Here is a 25,517-nt window from a genome sequence, read left to right on the forward strand (position 1 = left end):
CCAGGAACTGGGCAAATCGCTTAAATGGATAGTTCACCCAAAAATGAAAATGCTGTCCTCATTTACTCACCCTCATGTTGTTCCAAACCTGTATGACTTTCTTTCTTCTGCTGAACACAAAAGAAGAAATTTTGAAGAAAGTCGGTAACCAAACGACTGATGGACCCTATTGACTTCCATAGTAGGAAAAAAAAAATACTATGGAAGTCAATGGGGACCAGCAACTGTTTAATTGCCAACTAATTGAATTAAGATTTAAAGCGAAAGTAACAAACAAACAAAAAAAAAAGAGAGAGAGAGAGAGAGAGAGAATTGTTTGTTTCAGTCAGTGGTCACCAAAACTCTTTGATTGAACATTCTTTAAAATATCTTCTTTTGTGTTCAGCAGAAGAAATAAAGTCATACAGGTTTGGAACAACATGAGGGTGAGTAAATGAGGACAGCATTTTCATTTTTGGGTGAACTATCCCTTTACTCGGCTCATACAAGAAAGGGAGGGCAAAATAACTCATCCTGGTCCCTCTTAACCTTGACATTCAAGCATTTTTTTTTTTTTTTTTTTTTGACGATCAAGCGTCGTATAACTCCATAGCCTACATATCGTCATTGGAAAGTGTGTGGTCTCCTCCTCTCTCTGTTGCAATCTTGTTAGGCTACTCCTTCTGAGTAGATTAGGATAACTCTCCAGCAAATAATTTTGGAGCAGAACTCGTCTTAACACTTTATGATGTTTGATTGATTTTGTTGATTTTGTTCACTAATGGATCTACCAATCTCTGTGTAAAAATAAAATAATGATGGTGTTCTGAAGTGATTTTACCACCATGTAATCTGACACCAAATCTCTGGTAGGCCTATATATATATATATATATATATATATATATATATATATAATCAGTAAAATTAATTCTGACCACCTTGACAAAACTAGGCTATTAGCCTACTCAGTAAATTCATCCCATTTCACTAATATTTTGATTCCTTTCCAAAAGTTGGCCACGCTTAGTAGCCTACAAATTAATTTTTTGTTAAAAAATCTAATAACAGATAAACGTTTTATGCGGCCACACCTTTAACATTATGCAAACGGCTATACTTATTTAACTGGCAGTGCACTGAGCATAACAATCCTTTTCAATTTTATTATTGTTTTTCAATAACCAAGCATGATCTATTTCAGTCATAACATTATTATTAGTTTTTTTTTTTAAACTTGACTAAACTGTATTATATTTGAGTGAGATGTCACTCAGACAAGTGAACAAAGCCCTCAGGATCCATTTTGAACTTTCCATAAGAGATTAGACAAGAGCCATTGATAAGTGATTAAGCGCCAGACGAAATATGGCTGGAGGGTGTTAGTCAGAGGTAGACACTTTGGCCACTGAGGTTAGTGCACTTCATTGTTGAAGGTCATGGCAGTCTTTGAGGCTGAATGTGGGACAATGGGTCTTTCAGAGTCAGGAGACCAGAGACGACATGAGGCAACAGACCACCATCACTTCTGACAAACTCTTTGTTCCAGTGACACTCTGAGATCCCCAATTTAAGAAAAGAAACTTTAAAAAGTCAGGTTTAAAACTGCACTGCACTCATTAAATCGGTACATGTTCAATTTGTAGCCTATATTCTGTCACCTGAAATAGTAGTCAAGTCAATAATGTTGAACTGGACAACCTTATTTCAGAGGACAGAGCAGCACAGAAGGGGCCGTCCTAAAGTTAATTCTCTACATACTTTCTCACAGATATGCAGCTATCAGACAGACAGAGCTGACTCTTCTGCAAGACTGCTGTTTCTATCCAGCGATACAATTTTCAAAAGGAATTGAGCCTTGCTACACTGAATCAAGTCGACAACATAGATATAGCCTAATTGGTTAAAACAGCACCTGAACTGCCAACTTCAGAAAAAGGTAAGATTGTTTCTGTTCACAATTAACAGAGTATTGTAAATTAGATTTAAAGAGCATTTTAAAGGGATAGTTCACCCAAAAATGAACATTTTGTCATTACTTATTCACCCTCAAGAAAGGCATGTTCATGAATTAACATATTTTGTTGATCCTGGAACAACATTCCTAGCCGAAAATGCAGTCCTATCCCTAAACCTAACCCTACCCATAACTTATCCCTAAAATCAGAGGTAGATAATAGGTGAACAACACTGATGTAGAAGCACCTGGTTGCAAGCCTAAACTTGACATAAACTGTAAACTTGTCTCTCATATATTATTGGTTGTTTGGAATGTTGTCCCAGGGTCAACAAAGTTGTTGTACTTGGTGAAATCACATTCACCCATTCCCACTTGTGAAAATAATAAAAATTAAACCTTTGTAGAGTATTTTTTCCCTAAATACTTGTGAAGTTACAATGGATCAGTAAGTTCCAAATATAAAGTTGAATCCACTCTGCTTTAGCAACAGGAACGCTGTGCAATGTGCATATGATCTGATCTTTCCCATCATGTCCACACTTCTCCTTTGGTACACAGCGTTTATTGCTTTGTTATCCATGTATTTGGATATGAAGTAAACATTTAGCTGCACAACAGTTAACCTGTGGAGGCCAGATAAAAAGCACAAACTTTTCATGATAGTTTGAAAGGCCTGTCTTCTCTCATCAGATTTGTTCTTTGCAATTTAACCCAAAGCAGCTCTTACATCTGCTCAGTATTATTCATTTATATGATTGCTAACCAAGATCTTATGTGGATTAAATATCCCAAAACATTTTGACTGCCCAGGACAGGACCATCCTAAATGCATACCATCAAAACAAAGGGAAACCAAAATTCTAAAAGAATTTTTTTAATGATTATAAAAGAATATTCTGTTTAGTATCATTTTTGGATTGAATGTTGTATTTCATGTTAACTTACCATAGACTAGAATGAAAATATCCCATACAGACCAAAAATATTTATTCATCAGGAAATTCAAATGCAATCTGAGCTATCATCAGCTTGATTCACGTATTACATTAATGCTGCAGTGGTAAGTGGCCAAATGGTTTGGGGATGTTGCCTATTTTATATGTGTGAATATTTGTGTTCTCCAGAGACAAATGCACCGCAGGCTACTCAGCCACTAAAAAATTGCAATTTTCTCGTAAATAGTAACATATGGGCCTATTACCCCGGGTTTAACCTCTTCTGCTGGAGACAGCATTCGAGGAGAGGGAATGATTGCATGGAAACTGTATATTGTAAATGGAAAATGGGAAGTTGAATCAATGTAACATGTATCAGAGTTGCAGTTGCACACACTTGTTATAAACTTTATGGTTCAAGGGGCCTTTAAAGGGATAGTTCAGACAGAAATGAAAATGTACTCACCCTCAACTCAGTAAAAAATACTTGAAAAGAGTAAAAATGACAAAATTTCCACTTTTGGGTGAACTACACCAAAGCTTTTCTCTTGAAGCTTTTAACATTCGATCGCTTCTGTGAGTGATTGCTTTATATTGTTAGAATACATTTGTTCCCTGAAGCTCAAACTCATGTTTATAGTATGTTTTTGTCTGTATGTAAAATGACCACCAGTAAGATGGCTGTGTGAAATGTTTATGCTCTTTTTGTGCATTTGCTTTTTATTCATCTAAACTTAATTAAATGTCAAATCTAAAGGATTAATTTTTTTTTGTACATTTTGAGCAAAACAAAAAAAGTAACAGACTGCAGCTTTAAGCAAAGCATAACATATTTGACGTGCAAATGCCTTTCCACTGAAAATACGGTGCAAATGACAACTTTATAAATGCAATTATTTATTCAAATGGTAGAAAAGTGTTCAAATAAGTAAATACAAAATATTTCAACCTGAGTATAAGAGCAAAGTAAATACAGTGTATCTAAAAGGAGCTAAAATGTATGTATATAATATCAAAACAAAAAGGCTCCATCCCCCAAAGTCACATAATCCATTATATAAACAGACAAAATGCGCTCAAAAGCAACAGTTTCTACCTATTAAATAAAAAAAATGCACTAAATGATAGAATACTGAACTAAATACACATTTGTATGATGTACACATAAACAGAACCACATACGTTTCTGGAATAGCTGCATGCTCCGTACACCATTCTCCATGTAGATAAACCTCTAAATTTCAGGACCATGTGACATTATGTCCACCTTCATGGGTGTAACATGAAGTGCTGGTGTGGACATTAATATAGTCCGTTTTTTTAGAGGGAAAAACATCATAACAACAAAATATGAATAAATGACAAGTGTCCTGAGTAATTAATTGTCTTGAGTTAAAGAGCAATATTAGACATCTTCAGTAACAGTCAGAACTAAAAGTCTGTGCTTTAAAAATTGGTGCTTTTTTATAGACCGTAGCAAAACCATTTTTGGTTTATATCACTTAAAAATAGTTTATTTTTTTTCTCTGTTACTTTATGAAACAGTAGTACATGTTGAAATGTAATTCAATGTGTAATCCAATTCCAATGTAAAAGAAAAAAAGAAATGAATGAAAATGTCCAATTAAATAAACACTACGCCAAATAGTGAACAATGAAATTTGATTCACCGGCACCCTTCATATTCAATGCCCAAAGCATAAAGTCAAATACATCTTCAACAGACGTAAACAGTAAAATACAGTGGAAAGTGAACATTTGTATGTGCGTGTAGACGGTACCGGACACGACACATGAACACAGTGAAATCCTTTGGGATTCAGCTTTCTCCACCATTGTCTGTAAACGCAGAGCATCATATCACTGAGGTACTGAGATCTGTAGCTGCAGTTCTACACTGAATTTGTTTCTAGATGAGAGCCATTGTGAACATCCTTGGTTGCACACAAAGTTAGGCCGTTTTGAAAAGTCAATCTGGTGGTTCATTTTTGACACAAAAAAATTGAAATATTTGGCAGATATTCCCCCCCCCCCCCAATGTTTAAACCAGTGGGAATGAGTACAGGTGAAGTTGGTCAGCATGTTGGACCTTTGACCATCCATGTCACGGGTAATAAATATCCATGAATCTTGACTTAAGTCTCTGGTGTCGACTCTGAAATTGAGCGGACCTGCGTTTTCCTCCGTTGCCCTCTAGTGGATCCTCTGTGATTTTGCTCAGAAGGTTCCAACCACTATTTCACCAGTTTGAGTCTCTCAATGTGATGGCAAAGTTTGAGAGCTGGACCCAGTTTCAGCCCCATGTACTTCATGATCATGTCACTCCGTAAAAGCATCAAGGCCTTGCCATCAATCTCCTGTGGAAAACAATCAATCCATTATGATTTAAAACATATAAACCTTTTTAACTTGACACAAAAAACATATGAAAGAAGTCAAGAAAATCACATCTTACATGTTTCCTGAAGAGCTCTGCATGGGGGCCCAGTGCCTGTGGATCGGCGTCGCGCACAAATTGCATCACTTCCTCTATACTCCATGATGACGGACACTTATTGGACGTTCTGGAGGAATCCTTCTCTGCTGCTTGATGATCAGGACCAGTGGTTGAGCTAGCAGCTAGCAAATATATATAATATATAAATAAATAATAAATATGGTAACTACAAAAAGGTCTTTACTTGCACATATGGATTTTTTTGGATGATAAAATAATCGCCACTAGGGGCACCAAAAAACATACAAATGACAAAATGGGTAATGCTTTATAATAAGGGTACATGTGTTAATATCTGAATTAATACTTCAAGATGAACTAATGATGTTTATAACAAAACTGCATAATGTTATATTATGACAATATTATTAATAGTATGATAGCTTCAAATATAGCCCACGACTGAAAATGTCATGCTAGAGGTCAAAAGAACCCAAAAATTGACCAAGACTTATTTTTTGGGAAACTGAACATTATGCTTCCTTGAATGAGTGCTGGTCTAGAATCAGTGCCTGCTTGACGGTCCTGCTCTCAGACGCTTTAATATGGAAAATAAAACTGAACCCCAAACATCGCTCCTACTCTGAGATGCAATTTAAATAAATATGGCCCCCCGAGCCGCTAACAGGCTTTAATCCATATCAAAGCCTATTGTGCCATTTGACATTTGATTAGAGAAAATACATCTGGTCCTCACACAAGCACTCTGTGCGGAACTGATATGGGAGTTTATCCCACGATAGAAATAGATCCAAGTCTCCGAAGAGCAGCGGTGATCGCGTAAGCCAAGCTGCCAGTCTGAAAGCATTCTGAGGGAGCTGAACAATGAAACGGTTCTGCTTTTAGAGCTCAAACACAAGACTAATGCCAACAAGCACAGACACCAACAGCTCAAAACCCCTGAAGACTTTCAATCATTCAACTCAACTCAAAAATAAATCATCAAAAACATGCAAGCGTATATACAGATCAGTTGTTTAAAGTGTCATGACATTTCTAACTGCATGAAATAATCAGTTAATATAAATGTCACCATGATATCCAAATTTACAATTCTTATTTTTAATGGAAAATTGCAGTTGTCAAATGATTTTTCTGTGCACATCATAATTGTTTTAGTTCATGTGCCCTCGTAATTATTTTTCAAAATAGCTTCCTTTCCCTCCGTCAAGATATCTCTTCTCTTCTCTGATGATGTGTTTACTGGCATGAGGGCGGGACAAGCTGTCAATCACGAGATCAACCATCCAATCAATTCCTGATGGGCAAAGTCAAGTCCCGCTCTACATTTTTCCTTTTTCGAGAAGTCATTGACTCGTTTCACTCACATACAGGGAATGAAAGACTACCGCAACTTCCGTTTCATGCCAACTTTAATATTATAAATGAAAGTTATTACTAAGTGTTACCTATAGATCTGAGTGCACTAGGTCTATTTAATATTAATAAACAAGTCTTTAAAAACTATCATTAACAAATCATCAAAAACAAAATGCTTATATACAGATCAGTAGTGTCTGACATTAATTGTGCATAATGATCTGTTTAGAATTATACATTTTTTATTTTATATTATGAAATAGTGTGTACAAAGTGTTAGCTAGAAATCTGAGAGCACTAGGGCTATTTAAAATAAATAAGCATGAACAAGTCTGGTCATTTACAAGCAATCTTACATGTTATTAATAAGGTGTGTGTGAAGGTGTTTAAACAAAGCGTTCTTACATAGCCTACCTTCCACTCGTCTGTGTGTGCGTGCGGGTCCCAGCTCCGAGGGGTTGGAGGAGAGTCTGCGGAGGGGTGGGGGGTGAGAGGGGTAGTGCGGGCTGCTTCCGGCCGGGGGGTGATACTCAGACGGGCTGCGTAGGGCAGGGGGCCGGGGGGCCACAGAGTTGGAGGCCGAGTCCATTGACTCTTCTGAGAACTGCTGGTCTGTAGTGGCACCATTTTCAGCATGGGCAATGGTTTCTGTCACAAAGAAGAGTGAAAAGTTTTCATTAATACCTAAGGTCATTATTTGGCAATATATGGTTTGAAATAGTGCTTGTATACACTACCGTTCAAAAGTTTGGGGTTGGTATTTTCTAATAAAAATGACGAGTCAGACGACTCTTATTCCCACTATAGTTGCATTTATTTGATCAAACACAGTTTAAATATCTTTAGCAAATACTTTCAGCATCATTACTCTAGTCTTCAGAAATCATTCTTCTAATATGCCAATTTGGTGCTCAAGAAACATTTCTTTTTATGATCAAATATTGAAAAGAGTCAGAACCCGTAAAGCAATTTTTTCAGGATTCTTTGATGAATAGAAAGTTCAAAAGAACTGCATTTATTTGAAATAGAAACATGTTGTAATAATGTAAAAGGCTCAATTTAATGCATCCTTGCTAAATTAAATTATTAATATCTTTCAAAACAAAATCTTACTGATCCCCCCAACCCCAAAATACAAATATACAAGGGTAGTTTGCTACAAAGGTTTGAACAATGAATTTGTTTCTCATGATCTTTTACATAATTGAATGGATGAATATACCATTTAAAAAGCATCTCAGGATGTACTTAATGAAGCTGTGGTTGTCACTGCTTTCATAAAGCTGAAATATAACATTTTTGGTCACTACATAAATCCTATACTCCCATTTCATAGTTTTTCTGACATTAAAATGTGGAAAGTAGTCATAATAAACAATGACTAGTTGTGTCACAATTACAGGGTTACAGAAGGTTTAACTTGCACGCTCGAGACTATAAGTCTACACACCTACAGTATTTAACGAACACAAACTCACCAAAATAAATGTAGTACAGGATTCCTGTGTTCTGCATGAATAGAAATCTGACACAACAAGTAGCAACACGTCTCAGAGTTTATAATTGTCATCTAACACACATATGCGAACACTACTAGCAATTTTATAAAAAATTAACTTTATCTTCAATTTGTGGCAATGAGCTTTATCTATGAGACATTTAATGAGAGCAGAACACACAACACCCACGTCTGGCAAATTATAAATTACCCACAGCAGTAAAAATAACCCTAACTGGCAGGTTATTCTCACCCTAATGAAACTCAGACACTTAATTAGTTACAATGTAGACGATTTAATTAGGAGTCTGTCTGCATTATTAATTGTTTTATTTTGTGCGGTTAATAAGAAAATGAACAGAGGCGCCTAACTCCACCTAAAGAAAACCCCATCCTCCATTCACTTTAAGTTCGACCAATCAGAACTGGCCAGGACCTGCTGCAGCTAGTGTGGCATAAACAATCAATCGGTATCATTCACTCACAGATACGAACAAGCAGAAACACTCAGAACAGCGGAACGGGTCGTACCGTCTGAGGGCAGAGCTTCTGTTCTCTGTAGTTTCGGTGACAGGGCAGCGGTGTAGACAGCTGAATCTCGGTTGAAACGTCTGGTACCTCGCGCTACGGACAAAGCTTCTGATGTCTCCTCTTTCACTGCAACAGAGGAAGAGTGCAGATATAGATCACTTCTGGAAGTCCACAGGATTTAAAAATCACAAGCTAGATTTAGTCAAATAAATACATTAAAAAAAGCCCCATTATGCTTTTTTTGTATATTATCTTTCATGCAATGTGTAATATAGCTGTTTGTGAGTGTACAAGGTCTGTAAAGTTTCAAAGATCAAAGTGCACAGAAAATAAAGTTGTCTCCTAAAAGAAAGAATCGATTCTGAAACAAATTTGCATAATGCCAGCCTATGGTCTTCATTGTCTGCCCACGAACAACATCTACATTGACCCGCCCCGAGGCCTCAGAGTTTGGTTCGTGGAGTCGAGACGTTGAGAAGACGCTGCTCTCTATGCTGTGAATACACTTTGCAAGCACTTCCAAAGGATGAGGACTTGCTCTGGAATTGATACGGCAAAACCAATGCCATTGTTACAAATTCAAATACGGTAATGGCGTTTGATTTCTGACACATGCTGTAAGCGGAAGACCAATCACAACAGACTGGACCACTTGACCAATCAGAGAAGAGGAAGCTCTCGGAAAGGAGGGGTTTAGAGAGACTGAATCCTTGATCGAGATTAAGTGTTTTTTGACCTTGGATGCATGTAAACCTATTGTAGGAGTCCTCCAAAACAAAATTAGGAATGTTTAAAACAGCATAATAAGTTTTTCATTCAAAATAATTGTAATTCAATTTCTGCATAGTTTTAGTTCAGTTAACAATAACACGCACACATACCTGATTTGCTCCTTTCATACGGTGTGTGTGTGTTAGTGGTTAGTGGACTGAACGGCTGGCTGCTGAACAGGTTATCACACTGCAGATGGTGACACAGAGTTTCCAGAAAGCGCAGAACGAACGAAGCACTGGAGGCAGTGGGGAGCTTGACGTAGTGGATTCCTCCTTCAGAGCGAACTGAATCAAAGCAAAATGGTGCAAAATTAAAAATCACTGTATAACTCTTAAACATGTCACAAATAATGCATATTGAATTTAGTATGCTTCTCATGAATATATTACTTGTGCTATATAAAAACAAAATCTAGTCCCAACCCTCCAAATGCTGTTTGGGTGTGTGTGTGTGTGTGGGGGGGTGATCTGGCTAAATGGGTGCCGATTAAGGGGCCACGGCGTCGCAGCAGATGGCTCTACAGTCCTAGCGTGGGCCCCACCCCCTGCACACACACACACACAAATATAGACACGCATACACATACACACTTCCCCTGGGGACACCCAAATCAAATGATCCAAACCAGGTTACACACAGATGTCATCCCTTATTACTCGCAGTCTGATGACATCAGCTGTGCACACACACACTTATTTTTAAAGGTCCCGTTCTTCGTGATCCCATGTTTCAAACTTTAGTTAGTGTGTAATGTTGCTGTTAGAGCATAAATAATATCTGTAAAATTATAAAGCTCAAAGTTCAATGCCAAGCGAGATATTTTATTTAACAGAAGTCGCCTACAGTGAACGGCTCGTTTGGACTACATCCCTCTACTTCCTTCTTTAATGACGTCACTAGAACCGTTTTTTGACTAACCTCCGCTCACAGGAATGCTCCCTCAACTCTACCGAAATTCGTTTATGTACTTGCGCACTTCTAATAACGGTGATTTTCTAAAGTAAAACTGACGCTTCATCTTTGTGTGATGTACAATAAACTTTATTAAACTCATCAGTATATGTTTGATCATCATTCAGACAGCAGACTTGTAGGCTATTAATAAATAATGGATACATACAAGCAGATGACAAATACGTTATAATAACCGTAATTAAACTACTAAACTATACCTGTTCCATCTCTATACAGCACTCTGACTCTGTAGGCATTATTGTCCGACTCGAAATGAACGCCGTTACTGAGAGTTTCTGATATTATCATCATTCCGTGAGATGAAATTGCCCTGAGAGACTGTGCGCGAGCTGATGAAGCTGTGTCGTCCAGCAGCAGCTTATTTGCATTTAAAGGGCACACACTAAAACAGCGCGTTTTTCTGAGCCCCAAAAAAATGACAATTTAAACATGCTGTAAAAAATTAACTGTTGGGTATTTTGAGCTGAAACTTCACATACACACTCCGGGGACATCAGAGACTTATTTTACACCTTGTGAAAAGGGGCATAATACGAGACCTTTAAACATGTACAGACACCCTTCTCTTTTCAGGTCAATCACACACCCATGCTTTTACTTTTTTCTCTTTATTGTAAAGCACACACATGTTGACAGTCTTAAAACAGCACTCAACTATACGAAATCAAACAGAGCTTAAGTCTTACATCAATATGCCATTCAGTTCTCAAAACACATTTGATTGTGGATGACTCTTCCAGTTGGGGCACCTTTGACTCCCTCAGGTAAAAAAAAAAAAACCTTTGAACCATGTTTCATCTTTGTTAAAACACGCATCACATGTCATGCCACGTCAAGTAGATTTCAGTAATATAATATGTGATGATGTGGATATATTGTGATATTTCAGAGAAAATGTTACCTATCAATAAATTTAATTTTATTTCAAAAAAGCGTTTTTCTTGCTGGCAGCCAAGTTCTCCTAATCAAAGAATGAAACGCAGATCACACAAACTCTAAAGCAGATCCAAACAAACCTCTGATGATTTCCCCTCCATCAGACTGAGACTGCAGGAAGCCAAACAGAGCTTTGGGCTGAAACGCACAATCCACGCAGGCTTGGACCGAGTGCTGGAGAACCGTGTTCACGGGGCCCGGCCCGAAGTGATCGGGCAGCTGCAACAACAGCTTACGGTCCAGGTGCGGCCCTGAATCTCCGTGTTTATTCACGTACACACAAACTAGAAGAGGTGAGAGTGGATGGTCAGGTGAAGCGGACAACACAATGCAAAAGCATCAGAATGCCATGCCTAGTAGAAAATTAAGATGCACTTAAGATGTTAAAGGGGGGGTGAAATGCTATTTCATGCATACTGAGTTTTTTACACTGTTAAAGAGTTGGATTCCCATGCTAAACATGGACAAAGTTTAAAAAATTAAATTGTACGTTTGAAGGAGTATTTCTGTGCCAAAAATGCTCCTTCCGGTTTGTCACAAATTTTTCGAGTATGGGCATGTGTGACGTCAGATGGGGCGGAATTTCCTTATACGGGTCCTAAGGGCACTTCTATCGGAAGAGCGCGGGCGCGCGCGCAACCGTAGACCAGAGCAAGAGAGTGGAAAGCAGTTCGCCCATCATCACAGCGCTGTGCTCGGCTTTAGGGAAGTCAGTGTCACCAAAGAAGTGGGTTTTTGGTTGCCAGGGCAAGACATCCCTGCACAGATTCCCAAAGAACCCGGCGTTAAGGGACCAGTGGATGGAGTTTGTTTGCAAGACTGTTTGTTCCCGGCATTTCGACGATGATTGTTTTAGAAACAAAGCCCAGTTCGACGCCGGATTTGCAGATTGTCTAATACTTAAGGATGGACCAGTCCCAATGATAAAGGTTAACGGTCGTGCGTTGGAACCGTGAGTAAAACTGCTTCAAATGTCTGTGTGTTGTTAGCTATCGGCGAGTAAGCATCGCCCACACGACACGCCTCCAGCCGCTCGTTTTTTTTCCGGAAAGACTCGGAACTGTCTATCTTTCTTTTATAAATATAATAAAACTAAAGACTTTTTGGAGATACGAAGGATGCAATACTACTCTATAGGTACTCAAGATTAACATGAGATTGACTGAAAATGAGTGTTTCACCCCCCCTTTAAGATAAGACTTCAACCTGATGAACCACATTTCTGTGTGAAGTGTCAGTGCTTGTTTATGAGGTTTGCTTCAAGCCAAAATATTGTTTTAGTTTTGTAAATAAATTCATACATGTCCCCAACTTGGAATTGCTTTTAGAGTACATTTTACTGTATTGAAATGCAGTAAGATAAAAGCTTACCAGTGGACAAGACTCCTGAGTCTCTTGTTGTCTGTAGACTAGACAGTCTCCCATCTGACACTGAGGAAGACAACGTGGGGCTTGAAAGTGAATGAGGAACCTTTGGTTTCCTCTGTAAAGGTGGAATACAGAGAGCGAGAGATAAAAAAACAACCAATACACCCTCACAAAACAACCCCACTATCATATGCCCACCTTCTAAATCTCAAAACAATGGCAGAAGGATAGAAAGGCCTTATCATGATTGTGAATCCAGCATGTTTAATGTACCATTCATGGGGAAGGATTATAGAAGAAGTGTTAATGTTTAATTTAGATAATCACTCATGACATACGACCCACCCTCAAATCAAACAAAAGCTGCATAATGATCAGGGCAATTTTTTTCTTTTTTCCCCTTTCTTCATTTTTTAATACCATTAAAATCCCATTATGTTGGCTACCAATGACATCAGTTTCAATCGATCAGTCAAAATATCTAATTTTGTGTTCTTCAGAAAAATGAAAATCATACAGGTTTGAGTGAAAGTTAGTTATTTTAGTATTTATATATTATAGCATGTGTTCATATTTTTAGTTTTCATTTGTTATGTGCTTTTTTAATATTTAAAAAATAGTTTATTTACCTTTAATTTATTCTTCTTACAGTTTCGGTAATTTTAGTACTTAAAATGCAATATAAATACTAGATGATTAAAAACTTAAATGAAAATTAGAGATGCAACTTATTTGATTTTTATTTCAGCATTATATAAATTAACAGACGATATATATATATATATATATATATATATATATATATATCAGGGTTTCCGTTGTCCGGTAATTACCGGACATTGACCGGAAAAAAAATGAAATGTCCGACAAAAATAAATCTCTCCGGTCAAATTGTCCGATTAAAATTGCCTAATAATCCCGCCCCCCTAACACAATCTGAATTTGAGAATAAGCCTAAAATGTATAAAGCAAAAATACACCGACATTTGGCTATGTTATAAAGGAACAGGCTCTACCGTTTGAAAGTTATTAAACATTAACATGGCTTGGTTGAATTCCAATGTGGAATGCGGTCTGTTATTTCTTGATATCAGACGACGTGAAGCACTAGCAGCGCCAGGATTTTGAGGTGCACCTCCAGAAAACTGGATGGGCCAGTTAAAATAAGCCAAAAAATAAATAAAAACGGGTTGCCCTTCATCTCCGTTTCAGCGCTTTTCTGGGCACTGAGGACAGCGACTCAACCTGAATTTAATGCGAAAAAAAAAAAAAACTTGAACAGGATTTTTTTTTTAATACAATTACAATTTCATTGAATACATTTTTAATAAAATTATAGGCCTATTATTTTTAGTTTATTAACAGCAACAACAGCTGTAAAGATGAAGTTGACGATCGCCATCTCCATGAACGCGCCTATAGAGAGAAATGCACATCATGGATTACATAATCAGAGAGTAGCCTATTTCTTTTCGTTTTAAATTGTTTAAAAGACGTTTCAAGCTTTCTTAAGATATATTTCATGTCTGTGAGGCCTACGCTGAGTTTCGTTCAATTACGATGAGATGCGCTCCAGTTCACGAGCAATGCAAGTGACCGCGCGGGCGCCTCCATGATTAGGCCAATCGTCTGCTATATTTGCTGCTTAGCTATATATTAAATACAGGCAATTGGTTGATAAAAAAATTATTAAAATTAAGTTACAATTTATACAAAACGAAATTCACTTCAAAAAAGTCTTTCTACAAAACCAAACTTAATTAAGTGGTCAAAATCATGTCTGACCCGCTCCATGTCTCTCGATATTGCGCATTCTATCTTACTCGTGCTGTTCACTTTTCATAATCAACATAAATTAAAAAATAACATTATAATATTTTAACAAATATTAAACTAAATGAGCTTATTTAATGGCTACAACACGTATAGACAGACTCTCTATTTGTACAAATTGCTGCACATTCATTTTATTCTGAATTTTGCACACATAAGTTGAAAGGCATTTGTTTGTGCATGGATAGCAAAACGTATCTGCAACATTTATCAAGTTCACTGATAATTATGCGCGCATTTATTAGGCTAATTATTATCTTAATGAATAATGAAACAAGGACGAAGCATATAAACTGCGTTGTTTGTTTAGAATGGAATGGATCGCAAATAGATCCAAATGAAGAAACGTAGAAAATGGGTCTCGGGTGTTCCAGAGGGGGTTCTCGCTGCAGAATCGGATCAGAAGCAGTAAAGTCGCCTTGCGGAGAACAAGGTTACGCGAGTTACGCTTGAGTAAAAACAATAGGCTTCAGATATTTTATGTGGAGAAGGGGGATTGGTTGGTTAAACTATGAATTTGAAACCCTAACAATTGGCGTTTGCTTGACGCCAAACGGACGTTGTTTTTTTTCTTCCGTTTTTTTTTTTTTTTTTTTTAATTTTAAAGTTAGGCTAATAAACATGTTGCATTCGGCCTGATTATGTCATTTTTTAAGTTACATAGCCTGCCTCCAGTTTTCCTCAACTTGACTAATTAAGAGGCGATATTTGACCGGCATATCATTGAAATGTCCGGAAAACGAATCCTCTGCCGGTCACTTTGACCGGTACCATTTTTTCCTAGCGGAAACTCTGATATATATATATATATATAAATTAAAAAATCGTATATAATTAAATTAAGAACATTTATTAATGACAATTTTTAAGATTTTAACTGTAAATATCATCAAAATATATAAACAATCCCGTTAAACCTATTTACTGACCCATCCGACCACAAAAAAGCAGTTGTACCTTGCTGCCGGGTTTGGGTCCCCTCTTCTTATATGGTTTGGGAGTGAGCAGTGAGCTCATGGGACTCTTGGCTGTATTGGACTGCGTTTGGCCGTTCTGTGACGTGGCGGCTGCGGCGGCTGCAGCCTCGGCGGCTTCTTTCAGCATCGCGATGGTCTGGCTCTTAGGTCTCCTCCCTCGTACCCCCTTGCGCACTGGCAGAGGGGGCAGAGGGTTCGGCAGGCGGTATGGGGACTGCATTTGGCGCCAAGAATGACTGGACTGGCCCAATGCTGGAATAGGAGTCTTCGGGAGATTGACTAAAGGTGGGGGAGAACAAAAAAATGAAAGGTTATAATACTATACAATTACAAAAATGTTCAAATGAATGAATCTATGAATCTAATTATACCTTAACTGTTAAAAAAAAAACTATTAATTTGATGATTACATTCCATGGTATTGCAGCATTTTTTGGGTATTATAAAAAAAATCCATGAACATGCTTTTTTGAGTATTATGTAAAATACTATGCATTGTATATAAATATCGTTATCATACTGTACTATGGTTTATATTAAAGTGATACAATACCACAATACTGTACCATAGACCCACCAGTACTTTTTAGTAAGAGAAAGCATTTTGAACATGGTCATGGTTTTATCCTACTAAAATCAACTGGTTATTCATCACAAACATCATGGTTACAACAATATAGTAGAACCCACAAGATGACTATAAACCAAAGTTTTACATTAGTTTGTACATTGAACCCTATTGCCACATGTGCAATATCCGCAAGTTAAATGAGATGATTTATACTGACATTCAACATGAAATAAGCTCTTACTGCAGTTTCACCAATCTGTGTTTCACAAAGCATCCCAATATGCAATGAATACATAAATAAGACAACCCTCACCCTCCCAACACAAACACAGAATAAATAATAAAATAAAATAAAAATAAGTCACTTCTTTTGCAGTTTGAATGAGGCGAGCTACAAACTTTGATATTTTCCTTTTTAATTTGACCGCTTCTTCGTACTGCCGAATTCTCGTCCTCAGAGGCCATTTTGCATATTAGAAGCATCACATTACAGCCCTGAAAGTGGCCATTTAAATACGGGGAGCGCAAAAATTGAGTTGTCTAGAGATCCTCTTTAAGACGGAGTGAGGAGAGACAGTTTCAGCTGGCCATTGTGCCCCACAGGAGGCATGTGCTTTTCAGCGCCCTATTGTTTTGTGGGCCTCCCCCCCACTGGCTTTCTGGTCAAAGGCCTCTTTTCTGTGGCCAACAGGTAATCCTCATTATAGGGAGAAAGAATGACCCCCTTCTCCACCTGGATGAGTGCGTTATCGGTTATCACGTTGTGGGACAAGATTTGACGAGTATGGGCTATGGAAGGAGTTCACAGCTAGAACTGCATCTTTGCATTTTATTTCAAGTCAATTGTATCTTGCACAGAGCAACAAACAATTTTCTATGAATATTTCTGAGCAAGCAAGTTAATGTATTATTCATTTTGTAGCTGGTTCAAAATGCAGTGCCTACTTTATAGTCTCATTTAAAAGAGAACCTTATGGTTTTCATTTGAAGCACCCTACATCCTTAAAAATATTAAGTGTTAAAAAAGGCATTTGAATGCACTGAACAAAGACAAAATGATAATAAAAAAAGTGATTTGCCAAGTAGATGTACAAAATGACAGCGTAAGAAAAACAAAAAAACAATAACCAGTGCTCTGAGTTATGTTCATTTTAAATTCATCAAATGCATCCATGCGAGTTTGCTAATAAAAAATTGACTTGCCTTGCAAACCAAATAACATTTTCAGTCGCCTCAAAAACCCACAATGAATCTCTGCAGTTCAGCATAAACAAATTCATCAATGAAGGTGTAAAATATCACAAGTCGACGCTTTCGAAGTGCCAAACATCCCAACTCATACACATCTCCTCTAGACCAATGGCACCAAATCCCCCTATTATAGCTTCTGTATGGGCCATCTCTAAGATCAGATAAACTTCTCCTATTACAGGGCGGCTGACGGGCGGTCAGCAGAAGCCGGCTTTGCTAAGTACATCTGGGAGCTTTCACAGAGTCCTACGTGCAGCTGCTCTCCTGGGCCTCGAGAGGAAAACCAAGCCGGAGCCATGCAGACGTTTAATGAGGAGACGAGAGAAAGCGTGCGATGAATGGACAAGTGTTTTCTTTCATTCGAAGGTCGGAAAGTGTGCGATTCTCATTCAAATATCCTATGAATATAAGTAGGCATGTGAGGAATCAAGCTTATTAAGCGCACCAATGGGCATGCAAAACAGACGCAAACACTTTCAGGAGCTCGGTCACGGACAATGTAAAAACCAACTTTACCCACTAATCACCCCATGCATTTAAAAATGAAGCGAACCAGCTGATCACAAAAATGACCTCTCTATGGTCTGCTGCAGCGTGACCCAGTGACCTCCAAGTTGACTCCCAGTGCACAGACACACACCCTTCTGGGCGTCTGGTCACGGGAGAGGTTGCAACTCATGTGGAACAAAGGTGTCCGGGCAAAAGCAGTGTAATTACTCCATCTCTTCCACAATATTTACATTTCGCCCCACACCAGACCCGAACGCCCGGGCAATCTGTCTGCGGCTGACGGCGGCTACAGCTCAGCGGGAACTAGAACCACATGTTGTGGGGGAGTAACGCCGAAAAAGAGTGAGCGTGTGTGTCAGTGTGAATGGTAAAAGGGGATATAGAGTTCCCTGAGCCCCAGGCAATTTAATGAAACAATGCAATCTGTTAAAGAGCTGAAGTCAAAACAGCTACCGTGGTTCAACAAAAGCTTAAAAATATTTGTGAAGCTTCTGTACAAAAAAAAAAAAATCATCTGAGTGTTTCCTTTGTAATTCTACTAGTCCTTTCAAGTCAGCAGATTATTTTTTTTTCCATTCTGCTGGAAGTTATAGCTTATCGGTTATCGAATGAATCTACCTGATGCATATATTATGTTGCGAAGACAAACAAAAGTCAATTCAGCATCGCACATCGACATAAGCGTTTTAGTAGAACTATCAATGGATCACCTTATGAATGACCAAACCTTTTTCTTGAAAGGGGTTTAAGGACTCTTTTTGTGGCAAGCCATTTTATCATTTAAAATGATCCAATTTATGTTACTAGTAGCCTACTATTTTATTACTAGTAAGTAGTCCAAAAATGACTACCATCTTAGTATTATACACATCTATTCAACTGGTCACTAATAATTATTTACAGCATGCTGATATTTATTCCCTTGATAGTATATTGACAACTAACTATTTATTCGTTTCAACAATTCCATAGTGATCCGAGGTTCAGATAATAACTTCATTTTAGACTAGCATGTATTCCAGTTGTTGCTGGTATCTATTAAGTAAGATTTTCCTGAACAAAGTAGTAGCCATTCTGACTAGTCAATGCATAATGCAAAAAATAATAATAATGCAAGTAGTGCATACTAGCATTCAAAGAATAAATATTAATGACTAATTGAATACTTATTACTACAGGAATAAGTAGGCTACCTAATGAATAGTAACTAGTGAATTTGAAAAACACACTAGTCACTATTGCATTACTTGTAAAATATAAATACTAGTAAAATAAAGATAGATACTGGTTGGTTTAACGAAATAAATATGAAAACGGCTTACCATAGTTCTTTAGCTCAATGAATGCTTTTCACTAATAGAGAAATAAAAGTGCAGTGTTAGTCCACTACAGGAGGAAGCTCTAACTGAACGCAACAGGAAAGAAACCTTTGCAAAAACACACTCGAATTAAACTCGTGTGACCTAAATGCACAAGCCACTAAAACAAAGCAACAGACATCAGAGACAAAAGCCTCGAAATACACCAGAGGAACTCACCAAAACGCCAACTTTCAACTATATCCGCGTTCTGCGTCAACGAATCCGGTGGAAATCTTTCCCTTGGTTGAGAATGTCTGGTTTTAAAGCAATATAACAACCGGAGCTCGCGCTCACTTTCGCACCCGGTTTGAACAACGGCGGTAGAAGCGCATGACAAAGCCCGTGCCGGTGGAGCCCTGATCGGGCAATATCTGATTAATATGGAGGCGGGGACGAGGAGTGGAGGAGGAGTGGGGGTGGAGGAGGGGGGGCGGGGTATTCATGTTATCAGCCAGTGTTGACAGTCCTCAAATGGGCGCCAAATTACATTATTATTAAAATACAATAAAACGTTCAATTAAAGAAGAGCTTATTTGTATTTTATTAAATACAAAATAGCATTAAATATCAATATAATTTATTTTAAGATTAAGATTTAGTCTACATTTTAATGTAACATTCATAAATAATAATAACTTTTATTATTATCATTATTATTGAAAATTTAGATTTAAGAGTTAATCTACATGTTGATTTAACATTTATAAAAAAATATTTTTTAATAATAATAATAATTTTTATTTTAAAGTAATTATTTGTAAATGTTACATCAAAATGTAGACAATGCTAGATGTAAATATTAATAATAATAATAATATTTTATATAATAATAATATTTTTCTTTAAGATTTAGACCTTTTAGATTATAAATAATAAATCCTTATTATAAATAATAATTACTTTTGTTATTATTATTACTTCTACTAATAATAATAATAATAATGATTTATTTTTTAAACCATATGTCCAGAAAAACAACAACAACATTGCACATCACTGTCAAGTTTGTCAAAATGTTATTCATATAAATCTGGCACAATAGGGTTGTTGTTAACTCTGACAAACTATCACATTTACATTCAACATCCCATACTAATCAGTCTCCTGCCATTTCAAAGGCCTCCTCCCAGGCTTTTAGGGCTGAAGGGGGTAAAAGGTTAATGAAGATCAGATTCAGAGCGCCCAGTTTGAAGCACGCGGGTCCAGAGAGGCATGAATGATGCTCCTGCTGGAAGTATTTATGTGCTTTCTTACACACCCGGCGGGTATAGTCTGGTACCCACACCTCAATCTGGTACCAGTCGTAATCCCAAACCCCATTCAGAAGGATTATTACAAATACACAAACAGGCCTATAGAGCCAAATTGGATTTGTCTGCTTTGTCTCACACATTTATTTTAAATGCATTAAGCTACATAAGTGTGTGAGATGTGTGAAAGCACTAACACTTATTAAAAAAAACTCCCCTATGATTCTCACTTTAGGTGTGAGAACAGGAGCAAAGGTGAATACATATTTAGTGCTAATAAACACCTCTAAAAAGAACTTAAAATGAGCCATGAGGAAGATAATATAGGCAAAGCATGCCTATCCAATATTGGATTATTGTTTAAGGCTCTGAAAAAAAGCAGTCAATATTTCCTAATTCATTACAAAGGAAAGAATATAATTAAAATCATATAAACAACTGAAGGTTTGTCGGAAATATTAAATGATTAAATTCATACTAAAAAGCCATTAAAATACTTTTCTTTTTTGAAGAATAATTCAAGTCAATGAAATTCGAAAAACATCAAACTTTTTTTTTTATCAATATTATATCAAATTCTCATCTGAGATGGGAAAAGGATAAGATGTGACAGACAATTTTTCTTTTATTTTCTCTTAAACAATGTTATAAATGCTTCCTACGTGGCACAGCCAGAGGCTGAATCTTTGAGCTCTTTCGTAATAGTACATCAAAAACATAAATTGAACTGAGGACCTGCATCAAAACAAACCTAGAAGACGTTTTCTAACACAAACCAGCACTCTCCAGATATTCCGACATCTTCTCAGATTACAGGAAAACTGAGAACACTTTTCTTTTTAGGAGTAAATGTTTTAATTTAAAAAGTAAATGCTTCATTTATTTATAACTGACTGCAATAGATCTGAACCAAAAGCTAAACCTTTGTCTTGTGTCCAAAGCTTGCCTTGTACTAAGCACTTATTACTGTTGTTCTTTGCAACATTATTAACATCTGCACATCTGCGCACACACAATGTGCTCTGCGCCCGAGGTGAAACCCAGCAAGAAAAACTAGAAATACAAAAAAAATAAGCCATCCTTCAAACATCAACAGACGCGTTTTTTTTTTTTTTGTTTCAGTGCTCATTAGAAAGGTGGTATTCACTAATGATCAGTTAAAACTACTATGCAAGGCAAATGAAGACAAATCACACACAAAGGAAAATATAAACTCGCAGGTCATGCTTTCATTCCTCCATTCAAAACTCACTCAAATATCATCAGAATTTATTTTAACCATTTGCTTTTTCATATTTATTTGTAAAATGAGCCTATGGTCTTACCAAATTTAGCACTCATAAAAACCACTCATAAAACCACATAATTGAAACATCACATATGGCTGTTCTTTTAATTCTACATGATTTTTATCTCTCCAAAAGAATATGAAACCCTAAAACTTTTTTTTTTTTTTTTGAGTATTTTGTTGAACAAAGCTCTTTTAACTATAACTCTTCAAACTATAAAGTACTGCTGAGTCATGGATTGATCCAAGCATTTTCAGTAAACTTGGGCAGTGTATTGTAATCAGTCTGTCAATAATATACAACAGTTCCAATTCTGATGGTTGTGAGAAAAGTCAAACTATTGAGTCTCAAAGACAAAATCACTTATTTCAACCAGTATTTTAATGGAGAAATATTCTAAAATCCCTTTAAAACAAAACAATCCGATAAATATTATAATGCCATAAACTATATCAAACTCAATGTATTTTCCAAAATCACTGGATATCTCAAACAATTTCTCAATTCAGTGCATCAGGGCGTGTGTGAAACAATAGCTTTTGTACAAGAACGGGGAAAAAAGGACCAGAGATTCTCAATTTCTCCAGAATTGTGCAGCTCTACTTCATACTTAAAGAACGTTGTGTCTGGGATAAATGGGAAACTTCTCCCAACACCCAATATCCTTTCAGTCTGGTCGTGTCCGCTCTGGTAAAAGCAGGAAGAGAGCAGTAAACATGCCTCGAAAGTATTCAGAGGAGGAAGAACTCATAGACACGTAACTACCACCATCCATCAAGAAGTCAATTTTCATTCATTTCACATCAATTATCCTGCCAGAGCCACACAAACTGCTCAAGCACGGGTTAAACATTTGAACAGCACCAACAGACAGCGATAAACCATCACATCCAGATTTATGACACATCAGGAAATGATATATTTATGATATAGTCCAGAAATAATGTAGTCCAGCAAAATGTCCATGTTAAGTAAAAGTTGCTGTCAAGAAGAATAAGGTGTCTTATATATATATATATATATATATATATATATATATATATATATATATATATATATATATGTATGCGTGTGTGTGTGTGTGTGTATTCTATACAATCCCGGTCAAATGTTTTTGAAAGAAGTATTTTATGCTCATCAAGCCTGCATTTATTTGATCAAAAATACAGAAAAACATGAATACTGTGAAATATTATTACAATTTAAAATAATGGTTGTCTATATTAATATACTTTAAAAAATAATTTATTTCTGTGATGCAAAGCTGAATTTTCAGCATCATTACTCCAGTCTTCAGTGTCACATGATCCTTCAGAAATCATTATAACATGCTGATTTGATATGCAATTAATAGTTATTATCAATGGTGGAAACAGTTGTGCTGCTTAATATGTTTTTTGGAACCTATGAAACTTTTTCAGGATTCATTGATGAATAAAAAGTTAAAGTTTTTCCTGAAAGTTATTCGATATTGTTTCTCTGTGCGGTTATCGTTACAGTTGTGGTGTGAACTCTGCTATTGTTTTATATTTAGAACATATTTTAGAACAATATCTTTATCACTATCATTATAGTTATTGTTCTTAAACGGACAGTATGGCATTTTTCTCCACTAGGGGTCGCTAACCTATTTACAATAACAAAGGCGTAGATTGATGACGCAACATTTGCTAAGAATTATGGATCTTGTCGTCAACGTCAAGCCGACCGATCTAATAATGTTTATGGATGACTGAATACATTGATGCTTTTATCATGACTATGATATAAAGCAGTTCGGGATTGCTAAGAGACAGCTATCAGCTCCACACGCGACGCGAGTCCTGCGGATATAAAAGGAATATTGACATTTCATTCTACCGAACTACATACAGAATTACTACTCACAGGTCAGTTTATTAGACAAATTAAACTTGTGAGGTAACGCAGCGCTGTTTCACTTGGTCTAACATTACACTATCACACTAAACTGCATTTGAATGTGTTGAAATGTATGTGTTAGTTTGTCTGTATGAGACTAGCAGTAAGCTAGATCAACATTAGAATAACATACAGATCATATTCTGACATTTTATCATTGTTGAACTATATAACATTGATTAGTTTTATGTAAATGTGCTCACCTGTTTAATAAAGTAGGCTACATGTAGGAGCGGTCGAAGTCTTGGACGTGGAGCTCTCGTTTATATACTGTCTATGGGAGCTCTCGGCATCTCGAAAACATCGCGCTGATATTGATTCTCGTTTTAGTTCTCCTTTTTTATCCAAAGTCTGCTTGCCATGGTCCATAATGTTTGAACGAAACAACAACAACAGCGTGCAGATAGACAGTGCGAACTACACATTTGTCCACGTCTGTCGCTTTGGTTACTATCAGACGGCTCTGGTTGCTATGGCAGCACGAGCGGAAACCAGGGACAACGCGGATATGACGCCATTGACGGCGACAAAACGGAAATAAAGAAACGGGACGTGTCTTCGAATTAAATTACAAATTTCTCCTGGTTTGAAAGTTTTTGGAAACAGTCGGGATAATGTAAGTACACAACTAAAAAAAATATATAACATAGATATAGTGATTTTTGCTATTTTTAACGCAAAAAAAGTTACATATTGTGCCTTTAAAATTCATAAACTGTAGCCAAAAACTATAGCATAGGCTATCTCTTTTGAATTCTGAGTTCTCATCCATTTGACATCATTAATCTAGTCAAATATATTAATAAATACTACTTCTCAGTGTTTTTTTAGTAAGTATGAAATTGGTGGGGGGGGGGGATTCCCACAAAAAAACTAATTCTTACGATACAAAGAAATCTTAAAAAAAGAAGAAGAAAAAAAGTCATCAAATTAAACAATTTCACCTTGTAAAACTTGTTTTCAAATTTCAAAATCATGTAGGCTATATAATAAACATTTCATCAGCAAGAAACTGCAAAATTATGCCAACTGGACCAGTCAAAAAGTCACTGTTCACTTGAACTTGAAAACACTATAAATATTTGATAGAGAGAAAAAGGTGGTTTCTCAAGTCTCTTGATTGATCAAGTCACCAGGACCCCAATACATCTCCCAATTCAAACAACATGAGGCAATGACATTTCTCTGTACACACTGGAAAAAAGCCTGTAGTGACCCCTAGTGGTCAGAGACTGTACTCACAGCAGCTGCCAGGAGGTTGCAGACTGTGGTTGGTCAGTTGACACCAGCCCACGGGGAAGATGTCCCTGGAGTCATACAGGCACCAGTAATCGAACGCTCCTCTCCAGCCATCAAACATGATGAATATCCTGTCACCTCTCACTTCTCCGATGGTAGCGGGACAGATGAGGTAGGGATTTTTTCGGTCCACTGCCTCCAGTTTCATACCGGGTTTGAAGTAGTTTTGAGTGGGTTTGGACGGCTCCTGAGGCATTCACAGGAAACACATCAATTTCATTTCAAAATACAGTACAATATAACAAAAGCAATGTTTATGCTAAGCTCTAAATAGTTGAAAGATTTGTTACATTATTTATTCAAATTTGTGTTGTGGAACAAACTCTCCACTTTCCGTTTCTTTCACAGCTTTATTAATATGGTTTGCAATTTGAAGCAATTACCTTTTTAAAGGCTGAGGCTGGAGCAATGTCTGCCCCACTTAATGTTTTTAATAGGAACATGGGCCATGATGAAGCGTTCATTCTGAATCCTGAAGATGGGT

The 25,517-nt window shown here is 36.9% G+C and overlaps 1 protein-coding gene across 2 annotated transcripts; it reads right to left on the bottom strand.

The window, feature by feature from the left end:
* Nucleotides 1-3,249: 3,249 nt before the first annotated feature.
* Nucleotides 3,250-25,495, bottom strand: scml2 (Scm polycomb group protein like 2). Of its 2 annotated transcripts, none has more exons than XM_081357767.1 (10): nucleotides 25,417-25,495; nucleotides 24,977-25,220; nucleotides 15,563-15,861; nucleotides 12,776-12,887; nucleotides 11,485-11,688; nucleotides 9,601-9,777; nucleotides 8,720-8,845; nucleotides 7,105-7,338; nucleotides 5,329-5,492; nucleotides 3,250-5,230 (listed from the first exon to the last, which is right to left on the bottom strand). In XM_081357767.1, the coding sequence occupies exons 1-10, from the start codon at nucleotides 25,474-25,476 to the stop codon at nucleotides 5,108-5,110; spliced, it is 1,743 nt and encodes a 580-aa protein (XP_081213893.1). In that variant the 5' UTR covers nucleotides 25,477-25,495; the 3' UTR covers nucleotides 3,250-5,107. The 2 variants fall into 2 exon arrangements, with proteins under 2 accessions (XP_081213893.1, XP_081213892.1); XM_081357766.1 differs by having other exon boundaries at nucleotides 7,096-7,338.
* Nucleotides 25,496-25,517: the final 22 nt, after the last annotated feature.

Source organism: Scardinius erythrophthalmus (genome assembly GCF_964197995.2).
Source record: "Scardinius erythrophthalmus genome assembly, chromosome: 25".
Lineage (NCBI taxonomy): Eukaryota > Metazoa > Chordata > Actinopteri > Cypriniformes > Leuciscidae > Scardinius > Scardinius erythrophthalmus.

Bases quoted from the DNA above. Each gene is read 5' to 3' on its own strand.
- scml2 (XM_081357766.1), bottom strand. From the start codon at position 25,476: ATGTTCCTATTAAAAACATTAAGTGGGGCAGACATTGCTCCAGCCTCA. The intron at 11,689-12,775 runs GTAAGCTTTTAT...CACCTCTTCTAG, and splicing joins CTCAGGAGTCTTGTCCACTG to TTTGTGTGTACGTGAATAAA. The intron at 5,493-7,095 runs GTAAGAACGCTT...TATATTTGCTAG, and splicing joins ACGAGTGGAAGGTAGGCTAT to CTGCTAGCTCAACCACTGGT.